Source organism: Apostichopus japonicus, chromosome 4, assembly GCF_037975245.1.
Source record: "Apostichopus japonicus isolate 1M-3 chromosome 4, ASM3797524v1, whole genome shotgun sequence".
Classification (NCBI taxonomy): Eukaryota; Metazoa; Echinodermata; class Holothuroidea; order Aspidochirotida; family Stichopodidae; genus Apostichopus; species Apostichopus japonicus.
The window spans coordinates 13,435,957-13,455,061 of NC_092564.1; the positions used below are offsets into that span (position 1 = coordinate 13,435,957).

A 19,105-nucleotide genomic window follows, 5' to 3' on the forward strand; every position below is an offset into this window, starting at 1 on the left:
TAGACTATAAAAAGAGGTCCCAGTGACATAATGGTTCCCAGAGCCTTATGCTGCTCTTGATGCCCCTGATGGTACCAGTCATGTGGTATTTGCACTAAGGTCAAAGTTCAGTTGTTGCCAAGGTTAGGTCGCATGCTTTCTCTGTATTGATCTGTTCTTTATCCCCTCTTGATTTCTTCCCTATTTTTCTCTCTTGTGTCGTTGTAAGATGCTCGATATTCTAATAAGGCACATTTGTAACGGAGCATGTGTTTCCAGACTTTGTCATTAGATGCATGATGAATATGCATTGTTCCCTTGATTGCATCCGGATGTTTCCATGGTTACCTCCATTACTGTGCTTGCCTCAGCCAAACTGGTCGACAAATCCCATCCATGGTTTCTGTTTTCAATGCACTAAGGTTTTCACCAGATTTCTACAATACCAATCTCTTTCATTATTCATCTGTACCATCGGACACTTTTGATATGATTGTACATGCTAAAAAAAAAAAAAAAACGTTTCTGAAAACATAACTTTGAAAATGGCTTGATTTGATGCTTTCACTTTCTATGTGAATCTTTATAAGAGTAAAAGCTAGTGCAGACTGTAGTACAATAGCTTGCAGCTATCTTTTGTTTGGATGTTATAAAGGGTGTGCAGATAGAAAAAGTAGAGATTGTCTCTCATTAGCAATAGCATCCCACTCTCGTAAAAGACTTTGGGTTTTCACAAAAGAGAGGAAAGAAATTTCTTGCATGAATTTTGATGAAGGGAAGATATTTCACTCTTATCTACATTTTCCAGAGTAAAAAGATGTTCCTGCATCTTTGCTTTGCTTGTAGTTGAAAGGTGATGCAGAGCAAACTTTATCAGTGAGGTTCTTGGGATCTAAAGTCGGATCAGTAAGGTTCTTGGGATCTAAAGTTGGATCCTTGTGATGGATAGCTTGTATATGAAAGGTTTTCTAACACCTTTGTGTTACATCATGTTTTTTTAAGAAGAGTATTACACATCACCAGAAGTATAATTTCCATTAAAATTCAATGTATTATCTGGACAGAGTGGTTTATTGAAAGTAATAGTTTGGTCTATGAAAGGATTCATCACGTTCAAGCATTTTTGAATAATATGTTAAATGCTGAAAGTAGCCCAGTTCTAACTTGTGCTATTGCCAAAATATTTTAGTTCCTGATTTAGTAGAATTTCATGAAAACTCAGTTTTCTACAAAAATTTTTTAATAATTTAAAGCACTGTGAATGGTATTATGATTATGTTAATAAGCACAATGCTTATTAATATTTGTCCAAACGTGTGGCAATCTCAGAACAAGTTTATGAATATCCACGTATGCATATAGCGCGGGTATAAATTACATTTTTAAGCACAAATTAGCCATCATCAAAGCTGAATTTCAAGTCTAACTCATTTCTAAAATGTAAATTGTAATATTTCATAACTTTTAATCAAGATTAACCTCATTTCTGAGATGGACAAAATGAAATTTCCTTGGCCCATCAATATTTAGTCATCACAACCCTTCATTTCATAAACTAACAATGCTGGGATATAATTTGTCATTGGGAGGCAGAATGACTCAAATATTATCAGCAACATTTTGTTTAATGTTTCATATTTTTTCTTTATTCGTAACAGCCCATTCAAACTTAAAATATTCTACTTGGACAAGTTGTAAATACTTTTTAGTTAAATAACTTTACTTTATAGTTAAATAACTTTATAGAAACTTAATCGTTAATTCAGATACATGTTTTCTGATTCACTGGCATTTTTTAAATTGTTGCTTCTCAAAGAGTTGTTTACTTCCACCCTGGGAATACAATGGATAGAATTATTCTAGCTTACAATCGTATCAAAGATATGTAATGGAATATGCAATTATGAATGTCATATCGAAGGTAAAACTAACTTGAAAATATCAAATAGTTACACAGCTAAATTGTTAGAAGTCTTATTGAAGGGCTAAACATTGAAAACCCTATTCATATTGGGCAGGATGAAGCAATGAGTTATTCCAACCCCCCCCCCCCCCGCCCCCCACCAGTCAAAGTTTCTGTCTGCATAGGTGATGGTAGAACTAGGTGAAGAGAATTTCAGAGCATGGTTTGCATTTATTCTGCCTGGAATGGTCAGGGTAATAGGACTGGGAAGTTGAGGGTAGTTTGAGGTTGTCTTGTCTGTTCCAAATGCGAAAAAAAATGTAAAAGAGGAGTTGAGGAAGGCAGAAGAATGACCAAACCTGCTCAAGTTCATTATATGTCTAACATGTAACCTAAATTGAGCTCTGGCATTTTATCATGACCTTTTACTGTCATCTATTTCTGGTCACGTGTAGGAGGAGGCTGTCGAGAGCGACCTAGAATATTACTCTGCGGATGAAGAAATGGGCTCCTCGGTCGACCCTGCAAGGAGAAAGAAGAAACCAGCTGCCAAGGAGATGACAGTAGCCCATACAAGATCCGATGTACAGATCAAATTTGAGCTGCAAAAGGTGAGATAAGTCAAAAGGTTAGCTGCCTCAAGAATTAAAAATTGAAAAATATCGGAGGTAAAACCATCGTCTGTCAAGAATTTTGACTAAATTTGGCCCGCAGCTTTTTTATTTACATTTACTCACACTAAGTGTCTTGACTGTAACCCTTCAGTGAAGCAGCTATGTCGCTCATTTTCACAGAAAAACACTTCAATAGAGTACACAGATTTGTACTGAATAGAATCTCTGAGAACTGCATGAACTGGTTACTGGTGGAATTTATCTCCAAATCACATGACACTAGAACACTCTGCTCGGAATCACTTGTTTGTCTCTTAAGTTACCAGAGTGAGGTATTGTGAACAAATCATCAAGTTTTTCGTGTTAGTCCAATGTTGCCAGTATTTAAACACACTCTACTTAGCTCATGCGACTGGTCATTGCTCTGTATGTAAGCTATCATGTACTCAGCAAGAAATGGATGCAATCAGCTTCATTTCTCGACAAATTAAGCCTGATTTGTATAGTCAAATTATGACAGGCTTGGTTGCATCTGCCTTGAGAGTTTTGAAGACCTAGCCTCAGTGTGGATACTTGTTTTGAATAGTAAATGGGGCATTTCTTGATCTCTTTTAACAACTGTAGTGCCTCTAATGTAGCCAAATGACAATATGTGTTTTGGAAGTCATGTATATGCATAGCAGAGAACATTTAGTAACTTGCAAACACAATAAGATGAAAGTTTATGGCAACCAATTATCCACACCCTCTCCAGGAAATATCCATGGAAAATGTTCTTGTTTGTGAAGGATATATATGTTCTCTTGTTCATGGAAATGCTCTTTCTATGGCTTTATCCTTATAATTAAGCGTTACTGAGATAAGAAGTTGGCTGTGTTGCTCTGCAGACCTAATGATATATGGTTGTCCTGTAACATGGTGCGTATTGTTTCAACCTGTGTTTAACATTAATTTCTATTTTGGAGAAGGGGGGGTGAGGCATGAGTGTGGGGAGGATTGAAGGGGGGAGCATTCATTCATTTCGACATCCTTAGAATAGTTCCCTTCATTCGGTTATGTCACTCTTTCATTCCACCAATTGCTATCATAGAATTAAGTTGCATTTCACTTAAACAGTTCACTTTGCATTTATTTAAAGTGACCTCCACCAAACTGTGTGTCTATTTTTAGTTTTAATCCCTGGCTCACGTTGCCAATTTACTCTTTTCTTAGATTGCTGTTAACTTGTCCCAAAGGAAGGATGGATTAGATTCTCCACTGATGGCCGTTGGGATCCAATCGCTGGGGGTGGGGCTAGATGTTAGACCCATGGATATGAGTATTGAGGCCTCCTTGGGGAGCATCAGTGTCGAACATAAACAGTTCAAAAGTAAGTCTTAAAACTTGAATCAAGAACACAGACACGAGTTCTTTGCAGCTATGATCAACAACTAATGAGAATGTTCTATGTTTAATACACATTGCATAAACAAATGAGAAGATTCACCATTTTAACAAACTTGCCCAATTGCCCCATCCAGTACCATTTCTTTGAAGCCTATGCCTAACTTACTTTTAACCGTTGTCCCTCTTAGCTGTGATGTTCAATGTGAGCAAACAACTCATGCTGTGCAATTTTTGCCCCCCCATTTTTTACACGCAAAAAGTTGTTAGTGTACGCAAACCAGAAACATGACATCCACACTTACCGGTTGTAGAAATAGTTCAAAAAGGCTTCACCACAATACTTTTGACTATAAACAAATACTTTTAAGCATATATTATAGTATCTGCACAGTCCAGAAGAGAAACACAAATTAATGGCTTCAGTACGGTGTCGGTCTTATGTGTGCATTTAAGTTTCCAGCTAGCGCTAGTTGAAAAATGAGTGTGCGCACGCAAAAGAGCACAGCTTAGAGGGAACTATTGCTTAGACTGAACATCTGAAAGTAAAAAAAATTGATACTGTCTTTGAAGTGGTAGGTTAAAGTGTTCGGCCATGTTGGACCTTTGAGATTTAATGGTATACGCTGCCATCTGTAATATGATGTCATCACACAGCATTAGTCATCTTCAGTGCTAATAGCACATGACATTATAGTCCATACGTATAGTAGACGATTTAAGTTTTATTATATTATACAAATAGGGGAGGTCGCTCTAAGAATACCAACGGGTCATCCAGTAATCACACGAGTCAAGTTTTTGTTATCAGAAGATGTATTTGTGTCCATTATCTGCACATTGAGCCCCAGAAAAAGGTGTTAAAACATGCAATGCTTATATGATGCATTCAAACATGGTAAGATATTATTCTGAAGTCTCCAACTCTCAGTTGTATGAACATCTTTCTCACATTCTGTAAACAAAATATGTATTCTATGTTTATATTTTTTCGGTGAGTTTCCAAACTAATTTTTTTACAAGTGAGTTAACAAATGTTTGTATTAAGCCCAGTCAATAGGGAGGTATAAGTGTGTGTTTACCCTTCGATAAAGTTTAAGAGGTCTAAGTTTGTCATTTTCTCCTTCCAGCTCTCGGAGGAAAAGAATTATTTTTGGTCAGTACACCAGCTTTCAATGAGGAAAAGGGCAGACTGCTAACTTTCGCTCTGAAGAAGGTATTCAGTTGTTAATGGTTCTAGTTATAATATAAGGGTGTGATGTGTGAATTAAGGGTGTGATGTGTGAAATCCATGGAGTGCATAATTACAGGCATCTAGAATTGCTGTCATAAAGTACACATATCTAGTACCGTTAATTCCCTCCAGGAAAAAAAAAATTATAAATGTTTTTTTTATAAAAAGAAATTATAAAAACAAAATAAAAAAATTCCCTCCGAGAAAAATCTAGTATTATTTCTAATTTTTGTTATTTGCTTTTTTCGTATGCTACAAAAGGAAGTTTTATAAACAAATCTCTCAGCTTACGGCTAAAAGTTTGTACACAAGGAGGTTGTTAACCATAAGAGCTGAACTGGGATGCGTAGCGGTAACTAAGGACCTAAGGAGTTTATTAACAGCATGTACAGGAATTCCATTTGTCCTTTATCTTAGTATGTGTGGATGCTTCAGTCTGAACAAACACCCAACCAAAAACAGAAAACTCAGTACAGTTGGTGATTTAATTACAATCAAAACACTGGCTTTGGATTTCTCGTAACCTGCAAACAAGCTTTTGCTTCAGGCCTGAAATAGAAGCAATACTATGTACTTCTTGGTTTGGAAAGATTGTTTTAAAAACCTGTGATTATTTCAGGGTACATAGAATATGTGAATATTGTGAGCTTATTGAAGCCTGCTTGGTAGCTCAACAGACACCTCCTGACGTCATACTATATCTTATATTTTGAAATGAAACAGATATGGACATGGGCATTGCTCTTAATCTGTTCCAGTTTGTTAGAATACCTAGGCCTTTGTACTGGGGGGGGGGGGGTGAGTGGCAGGAAGTTTCAGTGTCAGGACCCACAGTAAATTAGGGGGCCTGAAGTAATATGGGATAAAGAATAATGTTTTTTCCTTTTGCATGAATGTGCCATGAACTGATGAAGACTTTAAGCAGGAGACCTGTTGTCTCTGGAGCCCAACCTTGCTCTCAACTTCACCGAGACTTCCATAATTTAACTGAAAAGCAGTGTCTAAAGTCATCCTTGATGATTTGAAAATGAAATATCATAGCCTGGAAAAGTAAATTTTAAATTATCAGATTTTAATATTCAGGAATTCTTTTGGTATTTATTGAAGCTTGCACCATTCATTGTTGAATTAATTTTTTGAATGAAAAAGTTTGTCTTTATCTATTGTTATCTCTTCCTCACAGGCTGACAAGAAACACCCAGAGTTCTCTACCAGATTCAAGTCTATTCTTCAAAACATGGACGTGAAGTTCACAGGTCTTAAGGTGGTAGCGCACTCAGAAGCCATCCTGAATCTCACAGAATTTGCAGATAATCTGGTAGCATCTCTCAAAGTGGACAAGAAGGAGGAGGAAACAGAAGAGGCAGAAACAGTTGACGAGGGATACTCCTCTGAAGATGATAAGAAACCTGTCGGTGAGATAGATCTACCAAAAAGAAAAAAATATTAGAGTGTTCAAAAAATGGTGCAAAAAAGACTTCTTCAAGTCATTTGTTTTTGTTGGAGAGTGCTATCTCTTCCAAATTATTCCCAGATAATTAAAGAGGAATGTTACCATCGGTAATTAAATGTCTCAGTTATGAGAGTGGTTTTGTAATGCTTGTTGAATGTTACACCTGAGTGACCATTTTAGTCAATTCTAGCATATTTTAATAGCAATACTTGATGTACTTCCAGTTCCCAACAGACTGGCTGAGATCTGGAGAAAAAAAAACAAGAGCTGTTACTTAGTCTTGTACAGGAAATATATATACACTTATTCTAGACTTAACAAGCTGTAATGACAAAGTAAATAACCTATTTTGCATATAACAATTGAGGCTGACGGTGGATTCGTCTGTACTTATTGAGGCTATTCACCAGCTGTTTACAATTTTTTTGTTCATTGAAAAGGAAAAGAATGGAAATGGAGAGGTTTCATAGAATTCTCTCAGATTATTATGCTTACCATTATTTATACTTGATAGAATGTAATGTGAAGTTGAATGTGTTTATGAAACTAAACAGAGACAGGTTATCTTTTCTGTTGATTTCAGTTCCACGAAGGAAGAGGAAGCCCACGGAGGAAGTTGACATCCAGTTGGACGCTAAGTTAGATGAGATCAGCCTCTTTGTGTGTTCCAATACCCAGGCCATTACAGATGTTAAAGTTACAGGTGAGTGAGTTTGTCTGTCTGTCTGTCTTTCTGTCTATTTATCTGTACATCTAGGTATTCTTCTATCTTCTGAAAGTATATAAGTATATTCAGAAATCTGAAGTTACCATGGAAATGGTTTTGGTTAGTTTCTGGTTTTCTTGCATGAGTAGGTGTCAAGTGACTTATAAATCATCATTGATGGGGAAATTACTTGTGAATGTATTGCAGCTGTAACAGGAGCGTTATACCTTTGTTTATTCAACTACTAATGAATATGCATTAATTGAACTTAATTGCAAAATAATCTTATAGTAAGGCCTGTGTACTACTTTAAAGCACTTGCTAGTTTCCTTCTTGTGGCAGGTCTAGTTGTACGGCCCTGCAAATAAATTTCAGCTCAAAGTGTTTCATCTGTTTATTATGTTAATGTCCCTATAGATTATTAAATCGTCAAGGCAACAGGTAAATGTTTCAGATGGAGAGCCAATACTTAACCAATGCCCACAGCACTGTCATAGTAGATGGTTTAGGCCTTACTTTGCAGATAAGACTTGGGACTGAAGTTGACTGGTGTAGCTGTGACCTGATCGCATCATATGGATTAGAAAACGTGGAGGGAATCTTTAATGGACAGTTAAATATGATTATGTATGTGTGGTGATGAGAGGAACAAAAAGAAAATTTTAAAAAACAAAACAAAAAATACAGGAAGCTGTGTCTCCATGTATGTGATGATGATGATGATGATGACGATGACGGCGGCGACGGCGAAGGCGACGGCGATGATGATGTTACAAGATGTTATCACAATACAGAGCATTGTGATGTAAGATGGTGTTTCAAGAACCTTCAAAGAAACATATGAATATCATAGTAATAACAAATCTGTTGTTGTATTCACCCAGGTCTTGAGGCTGGTGTCACTGTTCAGAAGGATAAGACTGCAGTCTCTGCTTGTCTCCAAGCCATAACTGTCACTGATCCCACAGAGGGCGCTGTTCACCCAAGGGTAAACTGACAATTTTGCACATAGAGTGACATAAACATTACATCCAACCAATATACCTGAGTGTAACATGCAACGTTATTTGCCTCTTTGTTTCCAAAGCATCTCAATTTATGTGGATCAGTTATCTCTCAGATGGAACTTTAGATAACTTTCCTTGTATTTTGGAACATTCATCCATCTTACTCAGCACCGATGCTAATAGTTGATGTACATCCCTCACAACGATATGTGAATGGCTGTGTCAGCACCTGTCTTTAGTGTCAGATTTACCTATCAAATCTTAAAAGTCTTGTTTTCAATTCTAGCAGAATGGTTTTCAAAGTAATGATATACCTTAGTCTGCACATATTTGTCAGTAGATAAGCTGTAGCTGTTTGCTCTAAAGTCAGTGCTTCATATCTTTAACATCTAGTGTTTCTTGTATATGCCCTACAGTATTTTGTAGGTTCCATAGGCAGCCAGTAATGTCAATTGCAAGCCCATCAAAGAAACTGCAAATGTGTAGATGAAGTTTGCAACAGTTACAGAATGAGAAAAGTTAAATTGACTTCTGTTATATTTTTTCCTTTGCACCTTTTTTTCCTTCAGATTCTGTCTACTATCGATCCAGAGGTGTTCAAGATGAAACTGACCCTTTACAACCAGGCAACAGAGGGCGCAAGTTACTCTGACATGGAAGTTGTTGATATCAGAGTAGGACTGACCCTTGGCTGCATCAGGGTGGTATTCCTGAACAAGTTTGTGGCTGCAATATTGGTAAATTAACAACAGAGTTAAATATATACTTGGAAGCAATCGGCTAGATCACTGCTATTACTGTTATGTATTTGGAGAATCAGGAATTGGGGAGGGTTGACAGGGTATCAAGTTGGAGATTATCAGCAAGTCCCTTTCCTGTGATGGATAACTAGGAGCTATTTTTTCTTTTTCTTTTTCTCTCATTTATCATCTTTTGATTAGAATACTAATGTTCTCATCAAAATTTGTATGTTTCTTTGTTTTTTCCCACACAAAACAGTTGCTCGAAGTTTACTTGAACCAGTCTAGCTTGAAAATTCTAGATTGAAAATTCTAGATTGAAAATTCAGTCTAGCTTGATGAAAGTCAATCTCATTACATTGTTTCTTTGCCTCCATCTGACGTGCAGAGTTTCGTCGAACCTTTCTCTCGTGCGAAAGCCAAGGCAGCGGAGGCAGGAGCCAGCGCTGCTCAGTCGGCCAAAACAGCTGCCGCAGACCTCCAGTCAAAGGCATCGAGAGTGGCCCTCGACGTCACCCTGAAGGCACCCCTCATAGTAGTCCCTAGAAGCTCCACGGCTGATAGGGGACTTGTGGCTAATCTAGGAGAACTGACGGTGAAGAACCACTTCACGATTGCTTCGGGGACGGAAGGCAAGCAGGTTCCTGCAGTGTTGGATAACATGGATGTTTGTCTGAGCTCCATTCAACTCTCACGGTAAAAATATTACAGTAAAGAATTATTGTGTTCACTTACGAATTGCAAAAGTACAACTGTAAGTTACATAGCAACATTGTTACCATGTCACCTTTTACTCAGATAGTCGTCAATATATATATTAACTTTTTAACTTAGACGATGACTATTTTCTGTTTTTAGAGCAATCATTGAGAAAGAGGAGACCACGGCTGATGTTCTTCTGTTGGAACCGATGCAGCTACAGGCTGGATTGGTGAGGAACATGGCCCCTTGGTTCCATGGTGTCCCAGCCATAGCTGTCAGTGGCAAAATGGAGACAATAAGGGTGAGTAGGTCTGACCAATTAATTCATATTGAGTATCTATGAGATGATTACTCTGCCAGTGCCAATGTGTTTGGTGAGAAATGTGTTGTGCATGGGTCTTTGTGTGTGTGTATGTGTGGGTCCGTATGCGTGTATGTATGCGTGGGTGTGTGTGTGTGTGGGTGTATGTGTATGCTCACACATGAGTACCTGAACATAGTGGTATGTACGTGACTGGACTGCCTCCATCATGTTTTTTTTGTCTTACAGCAATCCCTTCCCATCATATCCATTGATCTTGTTGCCCCAAGTGTGATTATTGTTTTTAATGTGAAGGACCCACCCCCCCCTCCCACGCCCCAGTAACAAAATACATGAACAAGTTAGATTGTAAGTAGAAAATTAGTATGTAATAAATAATATGCAATAAATATTAGCCTTTTCTAATGATTGACATTACTAACATAGGTTAGAATGTGGAGGATTTAAAATTGGTGTAATGTTGCCCTTGATTCTGTGACTGTACATTCCCTTCTTGTGCATAGGTGGCTATTTCAACTGACGATTTTGGAATCATCATGGCCATTATCAATGAGAACATCGCTGAAGGAGATGTGCAGAAGGCGCCCGTGGAGGAAGAGAAAGTGGAAGAGGAAGCTATAGCTAAACCTGAAAAGTCTCCTTCCAAAGGTGAGTATTTAAGCAATTCTCCTTCCAAAGGTGAGTTTTTAAGCAAGTCTCCTTCCAAAGGTAAGTATTTAAGCAGCTGCTTGTGGTAAACTTTGCAGTAAAACTTCCCTCGTCGTAGAAATGGTGTTTGTGAACGCACCATCAATTTGTTTGTTGCAGTCATTTTAAAAGAGATGTTTACAGTCTTGAGCAAATACCATTGCTTTATTGAAACAAAATTCAAATGCCCTAACCAAGACCTACCATACTCTTAATAGCAGAGGTAGGTCGTCAGGCCTTATTTGCCTACAAGAGTCGGGACTGAGGTCTGTTATCGACTGTCGGGGCTATCTGGAGTATTATGTCATCTTTTTGAATGTAAATAAAAACTGTAATTTGGTTATGACAGGCATTGTTTTACCATGATGGACTAGCAGTTTAAGCAACAGAGTAAAAACAACCGTCAAAGATTGCATTAAAAGCCCCATTCATATTTGTTTCTCTCGTGGCTGTATTAATGAATACTGAAGAAGACTTTTTATTTAGAACTAAGAGACTACAGGTCATTTTAACAAGGTTGAGATGGCTGAAAGTGAATTTATGAATATTATACACATATTTTGGTTTTCCCCATTAACATCAGAAATGTTCTGTTTTTTTTTAACAGTTATCATGCTGGAAAGGAAACCAATGTTGACATTTTTGAATTTTAATTTAAAAAAAAATCCAAAGTGTCAGGAACATTGGCTTTTTAATTGGTAATGCATGTGCAATTTAACATGGTTGCTAAGTGCAATGAATGCTATAAGTGACTGTTCATAATTTTGTTTTCAGAGGCAAAAGAAGACAAGAAAGATGAAGAGGCTAAAGAGGAGAAATCAGAGGTTTGGGTTCAAGTCCAAGCTGGGTTCGAAGTCGGTGAAATCGGAGTTGACCTCTATACTGGCAAAGTTCACTTGGTAAGTTTGGAAAGTTTTAACCCGTAAGTAATTGGTATCGCTTCAAGATTAGTTGAAACTAAGAGAAACTCTTACACCGATCGGCTGCCACCTCCATTTTTTAGTGTTTTAGGATTTTTAGTTGTTTTTTCAATAATTTTAAACCACCATTGTTTCAAGGCATTAACTGACCTTAGTATTCCCCAATGTTAATTGATTACTGGTATCTTTATTTTCCAAAATTTAAGAATACTTTGGAGTCATGTCTAAACAATCCCAGTGATACGTAATAGTTTCAGTATCTTCGGCAAGTTTCCTCTGCTCTGCTTTCATCTGTTTCTTTCTGCCTTTTCATTTCAGGAAAATAAAACTGGAAGACAAGTGAGACGTCAAGAAAAGAAACTTGGCAGTTTCCAAGTCATCACCATCGCTGGGTCTGCAACCATTAATTCCGATAGCAGTATTCTAGCTACGGCCAGACTGGCAGATGTTCTGCTAAGCGATCACAGGCCTGAACGTGGTGACGGAATCACAAAGTAAGTTCAGTTTGAAGACTTGTAACTTGCTTCCTCGTGTATCAAGTTTTCTTATCTTGTAAAGTTTCCGTTGTTGGATGACACAGTTTCAGCCATTTACAGAATTATCAGTACTTCTTACAATGTTAACTTTTTCGAGTTTGAGTGCATAGTATCAATGTTACCCCATGATATCACAGCGAAAGCTGTTTGCCCCATGAGATCACAGAGGAAGCTGTTTGCCCCATGATATCACAGAGAAAGCTGTTTGCCCCATGATATCACAGAGAAAGCTGTTTGCCCCATGATATCACAGAGATAGCTCTTTGCCCCATGATATCACAGAAAAGCTGTTTGCCCCATGATATCACAGCGAAAGCTGTTTGCTCCATGATATCACAGAGAAAACTGTTTGCCCCATGATATCACAGAGAAAGCTGTTTGCCCCCTGATATCACAGAGAAAGCTGTTTGCCCCTTGATATCACAGCGAAAGCTGTTTGCTCCATGATATCACAGAGAAAGCTGTTTGCCCCATGATATCACAGAGAAAGCTGTTTGCCCCATGATATCACAGAGAAAGCTGTTGTCCCATGATATTACAGAGAAGGTTGTTTGCCCCATGATATCACAGAGAAAGCTGTTTGCCCAAGATATCACAGAGAAAGCTGTTTGCCCCTTGAAATCACAGAGAAAGTTGTTTGTCCCATGATATCACAGAGAAAGCTGTTTGCCCCTTGAAATCACAGAAAGCTGTTTGCCCCATGATATCACAGAGAAAGCTGTTTGCCCCTTGAAATCACAGAGAAAGCTGTTTGCCCCACGATATTACAGAGAAAGCTGTTTGCCCCTTGAAATCACAGAAAGTTGTTTTCCCATGATATCACAGAGAAAGCTGTTTGCCCATGATATCACAGAGAAAGCTGTTTGCCCCATGATATCACAGAGAAAGCTGTTATCCTATGATGTCAGAAAGGAAATCAACTTTAACACCATATATGTATGTTACAGATAAAACATAAAATGATTGCTGGTAGTCTGAAGACAATTTACATGTACTGCCTTAAAAATATCAGTATCTGTAATGTTTTATGTTTCTTCAATATTTTTTTGAATTTCAGGATGGTGTACTGCAGAGATTCAGAAGATGGCAGCCCTTGTGACATGGTTTCTGTTAAATTTGAGCAGAATGCAAAGCAAGACAAAATAAGTAAGAGAAAAGTTATTATAACAAACTATTCTAACAGTCTAAAGAAGAAGTAGTGTACATTATATGGAGTATATTTGTTTGAAGTTATGAAAGCTTAGCATTTTGGAGAGTGGAAAAGGTCAAATGCCAATATAAACCTATTGAAGCAGGATGTAGTTACTTGTAGTCTGTATGTATCCCACGATGTAATTACTTGAAGTCAATCTGCACCCAACACATATATGTAAGTACTTGAAGTCAATCTGCATGCCACACATATTGCAAGTAGGGGAGTTTGACCATACAAAATGGGGTCTGAGTGGTGAAACAAAGTAAAAATTACACACAAATATCTTCCAGACTGTTGTGAAGGGGGTTTCCTACCCCCCCACCACCCCCACCAGCCTCACACCCACCCATGATACCTATAACTGAAGTATATAAAACCATTTATTTCATGCTATCTTAGTCGAAGCCAACCTTCAGAACCTGCATGCCTGTATTTGTACCGAGTTCTTGATGAGCGCTGCCAACATCTTTACCAAGGGAATGGCAGAGAGTGCCAAGACAGCACCCGAGAAACCAGCCAGGATATCGACCCAACCGAAGGCAGTTCCAGCCACCACCGGGCAGACGTCATCCTCACAGCCGGCCTCAGCTCCTCCAGTGGAGGCACCTCCCCAACAGGGGAGCGTCTCCATCAAGGCAGCCATAAAGAGACCAGAGATAATCCTGGTGGCTGACTCCAGCTCTAAGGATACAAATGCTCTGGTACTGCAGGTAAGAGATGTAACTGTTCCTGGCAGACCCCAGAACTCTCTATCAGAAAATCTGCAATTTGTCTCCAAAAGGTTCCTGGACTTAATCATGAGTTGAGATTTCAACAATCTTGATTTAGCAAGTGTTTTTCAATCAAGGTGATAGGACTCATGAATATTGCACACATATTGCACACATGTCAAAACAATAAACAGACTCTTTGTATTTGCCCCAGCACAGTATAGTAGTGTTGCAAGTGCAGACACAATACTATTTTGGGACTTTGAAGCAAATTACCTGTTGTGTTATCAGTAGAAGTCATTCATAAGTGAAATGTTAACAGTTAGCATTCTGTCCCCCTCATCCCACCCTCTGCCACAAGTCCCGCACCTCTTTTTCTAAGTTATTACAGAAGACATTTTCAAGACATATTTCCAAACTTTCAGTATTTTAAATCAGAAAAAAGCAATCAATCCTCTAATTTCAAACTTGCTTTCAATGTCTAGTTCGAAGCTGATGTAAGTTTGAACCAGAGTGAGAACAGCCTCGAGATCCAGGGTGGTCTGAATGCTCTCAGGATCAACGCTTGTCCCTATCTAGAGGACAAACGGAAGGGTAGCATTAACAAGGTATCTCGTTTACTCTTAGTTGGTTTTCATAATCATGAAGCTATTTTGTTGTTGTAATGGTTTATTTGTCATGAGCTGTGTATGGTATTATGTCATATACATCATCATGGAAATTACAAGCTAAATAATTATTTTATTAATCTGATTTAATTCTGTTAGTTAATAGGTGACATTTTAGAGTAAAGTTGAAATTACAATAGTTGATTTACCTTTCAACTAACAACAAAACAATTATCAACATCCTATGAAGCTTTTAACACATTCCCTGGCATTGATAATCCGTATCAATTCCTAAAGAATACGTGGTTGGTTATATCATCGAGATATCAATGATATTTTCATTCCACAAACTCTCTGAGAATATTTTTCTTGAAGGTGTTGGTACCCTGCAATGTCGGATTCAACCTCAGCAACCCAGACAAGAAAGGAATGAAGATCAGCGCCACCATCCCAGAGATTGTCCTCAACATCTCTCCTCCGACAGTGATGGTCCTCTCCGCTGCTGCCCAGAATCTCACTCCTCCTCCAGTAAGCAACTCACCCTCTTATCTTCTTTGGTAAACCATGTAGAGAGTAGAACTTTCCCTTCCATAGAATCTATTTAATAAAGAACATTTTACAGCTGTTGTAATTTTTTCTGATCTTTCCTTTCATAGCCTCGAATCCAGCTATTAAAAATAAGTAATCACAAAGTTTCTCCAAGTGACACTGGAAAGTAGTGGCTCACTGTCCCTGCTCCCCATCAAGAAAGAGGTGGAAGCTACCATAAAAGCATTTTAAAAGTTCACTGCCTTCTGATGGTCTAAATCTAGATTACTTCCTCATCCCCCTCCCCTCTCCTCCCCCTCCCCTCTCCTCCCCCCTCCCCTCTCCTCCCCCCTCTCCTCCCCCTTCTCCTTCCCGTCAAGTGTACTTTTATGACAGAGTGGAGATCGTTGTATCACCCTTTGAGTCATCTTTTTGTTTTTTCTTTTACTCTTTAGGATGAGGATGAAGAAGAGGTAGCTACACTGCCTCCTGATCTCTGGTCTATCAAAGATCTTGCCAGTTGTAATTTCTGGTTCTTGAGGGAAGATGGTAAATGAGCTGACTTTTCTTTTGTATTATGTGTATGTGTGTGATACTTTGCTGCTTATGTGGTATGAAAGTTTTCCTAAATAGTCCTCCTCCGTGTGCTGGAATCAAAAGGCTGTGAGTAGGTCTGAGGAGAGGATGGCTAGAGGGCCACTACAGTCCCATGGAACTGGGTTAAAAGGGGGGCAGGCCAGTGAATGTGGGATAAAGAATCATGTATTATCATTACTTTAAGACAAAATGGGGACTCAAAAGAGGGGTGGCCCAGTGACATAGTTGTCACTCAGACCCTACCTAGCTCCTGACACCTCTGGCTGTCAACTGATGGATTATTGTTCTGTTAATGAGGACTCCAAAGGGGTGGGGGGGGGGGCTCAGTGACATAGTTGTCACTTAGGCCCTACCTAGTTGCTGACACTTCTGGCTGTCAGTTGATGGATTATTGTTCTGTTAATGAGGACTCCAAAGGGGTGGGGGGGCCCAGTGACATAGTTGTCACTTAGGCCCTACCTAGTTCCTGACACCTCTGGCTGTCAGTTGATGGATTATTGTTGTGTTAATTTGGACTCCAAAGCGGGGGGGCCCAGTGACATAGTTGTCACTTAGGTCCTACCTAGTTCCTGACACCTCTGGCTGTCAGTCGATGGATTATGGTGGTCACAATGAGTGTGACTCATGCAAGTGGGTATACGTGCCTATGCTGTACACAGATAGGAAAAGTTCATTTTGGTTTCACAGAAACAAAAACGTTTTTGATAAATGAAACACTGTATACTATCCGTACCTGAACAACTGTGAACAATCAAGTGTAAAATAAGTTCATGTGGGCAAACAATGTTTGTAAACTTTTTTAAAATGTAAGGAATGGCGTTGATTGTTTCTCTTTGTAAAATACAGTGTTTTACTTCTAGTCAAATTATCAACTTTACAGAAAAAGGCAATAGGGTTAGGTGGATTTGTCGTTTATCTCTTTGCTGAAGATGAAAATATTTTTAGCAGCGGAATAAAATTGAACAGGTTTAACATTTGATGTCATCTGTGCAACCAAACTTGAAGCAAATCAGTTTTACCAGACACACCCCTGTGTTTTCTTTGCTGTCTGCAAACCTGTCAACTTTTGTAAAAGTGCTATGTTATGTAATGTTAGATAAATTAAATTTAAATTCTGTTTATCCCAACAAAAATCACTTACTGGAACATTGCAGGAGATTTATTTTACTTTGCCTCTGGTAAGTTTTGATACTGTTTGGTACTTAGAGGGATATTTTGGTAATTGAAGTTGATTGCTTGAGACAATCGCTAGAAATCTCTAGCATCTTCAGGTTAAAACAACATCTTCATTTTGTACGGCGAAGGTGATTAATTTGTCAAATTTGCATGGTGTTTGCATCTGCCAACAACAGAGTGAAGGATGTCAATCAACGTAATTTTGCTGAAAATGTTTTTTTGTACTTTAAGTTTTATCATATTTAATTCACTTTTTCACAGCAGAAAAAGGATATTTCTACCAAAACGTTGCAGTTTGATTTAATTCTAAAAACATTAAAAATTGAAGGCTAAGGAAGCATTCCAAATGTACCACATTTCAAGGATTAAGTCATCAATAGTTTGATAACAGCAAAGTAAAGTTTCTGAAGAAACATATGTCATGGTGACATCACAGACCGTCTACTGTGACCAATCAACTGCCTAGATTCAGAGACCGCTTTAGCCAGTCAAAATAGGACGCATTCAGTCAACCATATCCCAAGTTTTAGACAACATATCAAGAAGGGATTTTTCAGTTAACAGTGTGAAATATCTTTGTCTTTAAGCGTTACGTTGCCTACCACTGAAATATCCCTTTTACAAATTTGGGTAAACATGCATGTTTAGTAGCTTCTACCAACTATTGAATGAAATGCCTTAACAGTGAACTCTTTCATTTCCAAAAGAACGACAGAAGTTTTATAAGCATATTAAGTATTTTCAACCCCTCCCATTTTCTCATGCAAGTGTTGCCTTGTGACAAATTTTCCAGAGCATTAGAATTCTTTTTTCGTCTTTGGAGAATTGAGAGATATTCTAAGTAATGCTACAGTTGAAGTTGAACGAACTCAATTTCAGGAGGAAAAAGTTTGTTTTGCTTATTGTCTCTCAAAACATTTTACACAAGTTTCAAGTTTTGCATCAAATTTCATCAATTGTTACTTTCACATTGTTATTTAGATAAAAAGTTAAAAGCAGAAGAAGGAGGCAAGTTATATTTTCACATCATCTCTTGAATCACAAGTAGTTGAACATTAATTTAAAAAAAAATGCACATTTCGCCTATTGATGCTATTAACACATTAAGAAGTAATGAAAGCTATCCATATTAAGTTAACTACATTCATTTGAAATTTAATTTTATGCCCAATAGTAACCAGATAATAACCAGAATCAATGCCTAAAGTTGCGTTGAGAAGTTTTTCTTTGCCTAATGCTTAGTAAATTGAATAGATAACAGGACCTTTTCAACATGAAAGCAGGATTATTGTACATATGTGAGCTATTTCCTTCAAAGAAGTCCATTAATTCTTTCTTCTAGAAAAGCAATTTTTCACTGAGTTCACTCCCTGAGTACTGTGGTGGGTTCATCTTCATGCTTGAAAAGCTTGCATTCTCAGCAAGGGATTAGATAATCTTGACATAGCTTCTTTTTTTTAAATCTTACTTGGCTCCAGATGTTGGGTGCTCTGGTTTAGTTTAACCTATGGATCAAGTATGCTGTCAACCAGTGCCATCTGCTTTTATGATGTAAAATACTACAAAGAATGAAACATAAATTAAGCACATTGTAGTATAAACAAAGAAAAGGAGACTTGCTTACGGTCAAAAGTGATCCAAAAAATTCTCTGAATTGTTACGTAAAGTAAGTTTCCTTTCCTTTCCTTTCGAAGATTAGGAAAAAGTTAGCACAGAAAAATTTGTGAAAGATTTTTTCAGTTAAAGTCAATAGCTTCTCCACAAAGCTGTGAATTAATAGTTAAAATAGAGGGCTTGTAAAGATGGTTGCTTATTTCTGAGAGCTACTGTAACAGAGAGCATCGATTCTATTTAGGGTTATATAAACGAAAGCTTGAAATCAGCCGAGACAGCAACCACCTTATTTTACAGTAAAATGTATCAATTAAACCTTCCATTGTATATCTGGTTTGCCCTAAAAGCACCAAGAATTCATCGCATGCAGTGTTTGTGGGTTATATCACCAGATGATGAAGAGATGTTTATCCAGTCCAAACAAACTTGATAATGTATATTGCATAGAGTATAAATATATGTATAATCTTGCCTCGGAGTTGTGCTAGTCT

At 37.9% G+C, this 19,105-nt stretch overlaps 1 protein-coding gene across 7 annotated transcripts in view; it reads left to right on the forward strand.

Moving 5' to 3' along the window:
- LOC139966510 (intermembrane lipid transfer protein VPS13A-like) overlaps positions 1 to 19,105 on the forward strand; it is a 123,122-nt gene that overhangs the window by 66,448 nt on the left and 37,569 nt on the right. For 6 of the 7 annotated variants that reach the window (XM_071969591.1, XM_071969592.1, XM_071969595.1 and 3 more), the window contains exons 24-41: positions 2,338 to 2,493; positions 3,709 to 3,865; positions 5,010 to 5,095; positions 6,297 to 6,528; positions 7,150 to 7,269; positions 8,157 to 8,260; positions 8,849 to 9,016; positions 9,408 to 9,715; positions 9,878 to 10,022; positions 10,547 to 10,691; positions 11,505 to 11,629; positions 11,969 to 12,144; positions 13,244 to 13,332; positions 13,781 to 14,091; positions 14,577 to 14,699; positions 15,075 to 15,227; positions 15,683 to 15,776; positions 17,982 to 18,008. In XM_071969591.1, coding sequence (XP_071825692.1) covers positions 2,338 to 2,493; positions 3,709 to 3,865; positions 5,010 to 5,095; positions 6,297 to 6,528; positions 7,150 to 7,269; positions 8,157 to 8,260; positions 8,849 to 9,016; positions 9,408 to 9,715; positions 9,878 to 10,022; positions 10,547 to 10,691; positions 11,505 to 11,629; positions 11,969 to 12,144; positions 13,244 to 13,332; positions 13,781 to 14,091; positions 14,577 to 14,699; positions 15,075 to 15,227; positions 15,683 to 15,776; positions 17,982 to 18,008 — 2,719 coding nt within the window. The remainder of the gene's footprint in view (positions 1 to 2,337; positions 2,494 to 3,708; positions 3,866 to 5,009; positions 5,096 to 6,296; positions 6,529 to 7,149; positions 7,270 to 8,156; positions 8,261 to 8,848; positions 9,017 to 9,407; positions 9,716 to 9,877; positions 10,023 to 10,546; positions 10,692 to 11,504; positions 11,630 to 11,968; positions 12,145 to 13,243; positions 13,333 to 13,780; positions 14,092 to 14,576; positions 14,700 to 15,074; positions 15,228 to 15,682; positions 15,777 to 17,981; positions 18,009 to 19,105) is intronic. The other variant, XM_071969594.1, reaches the window with a different exon arrangement.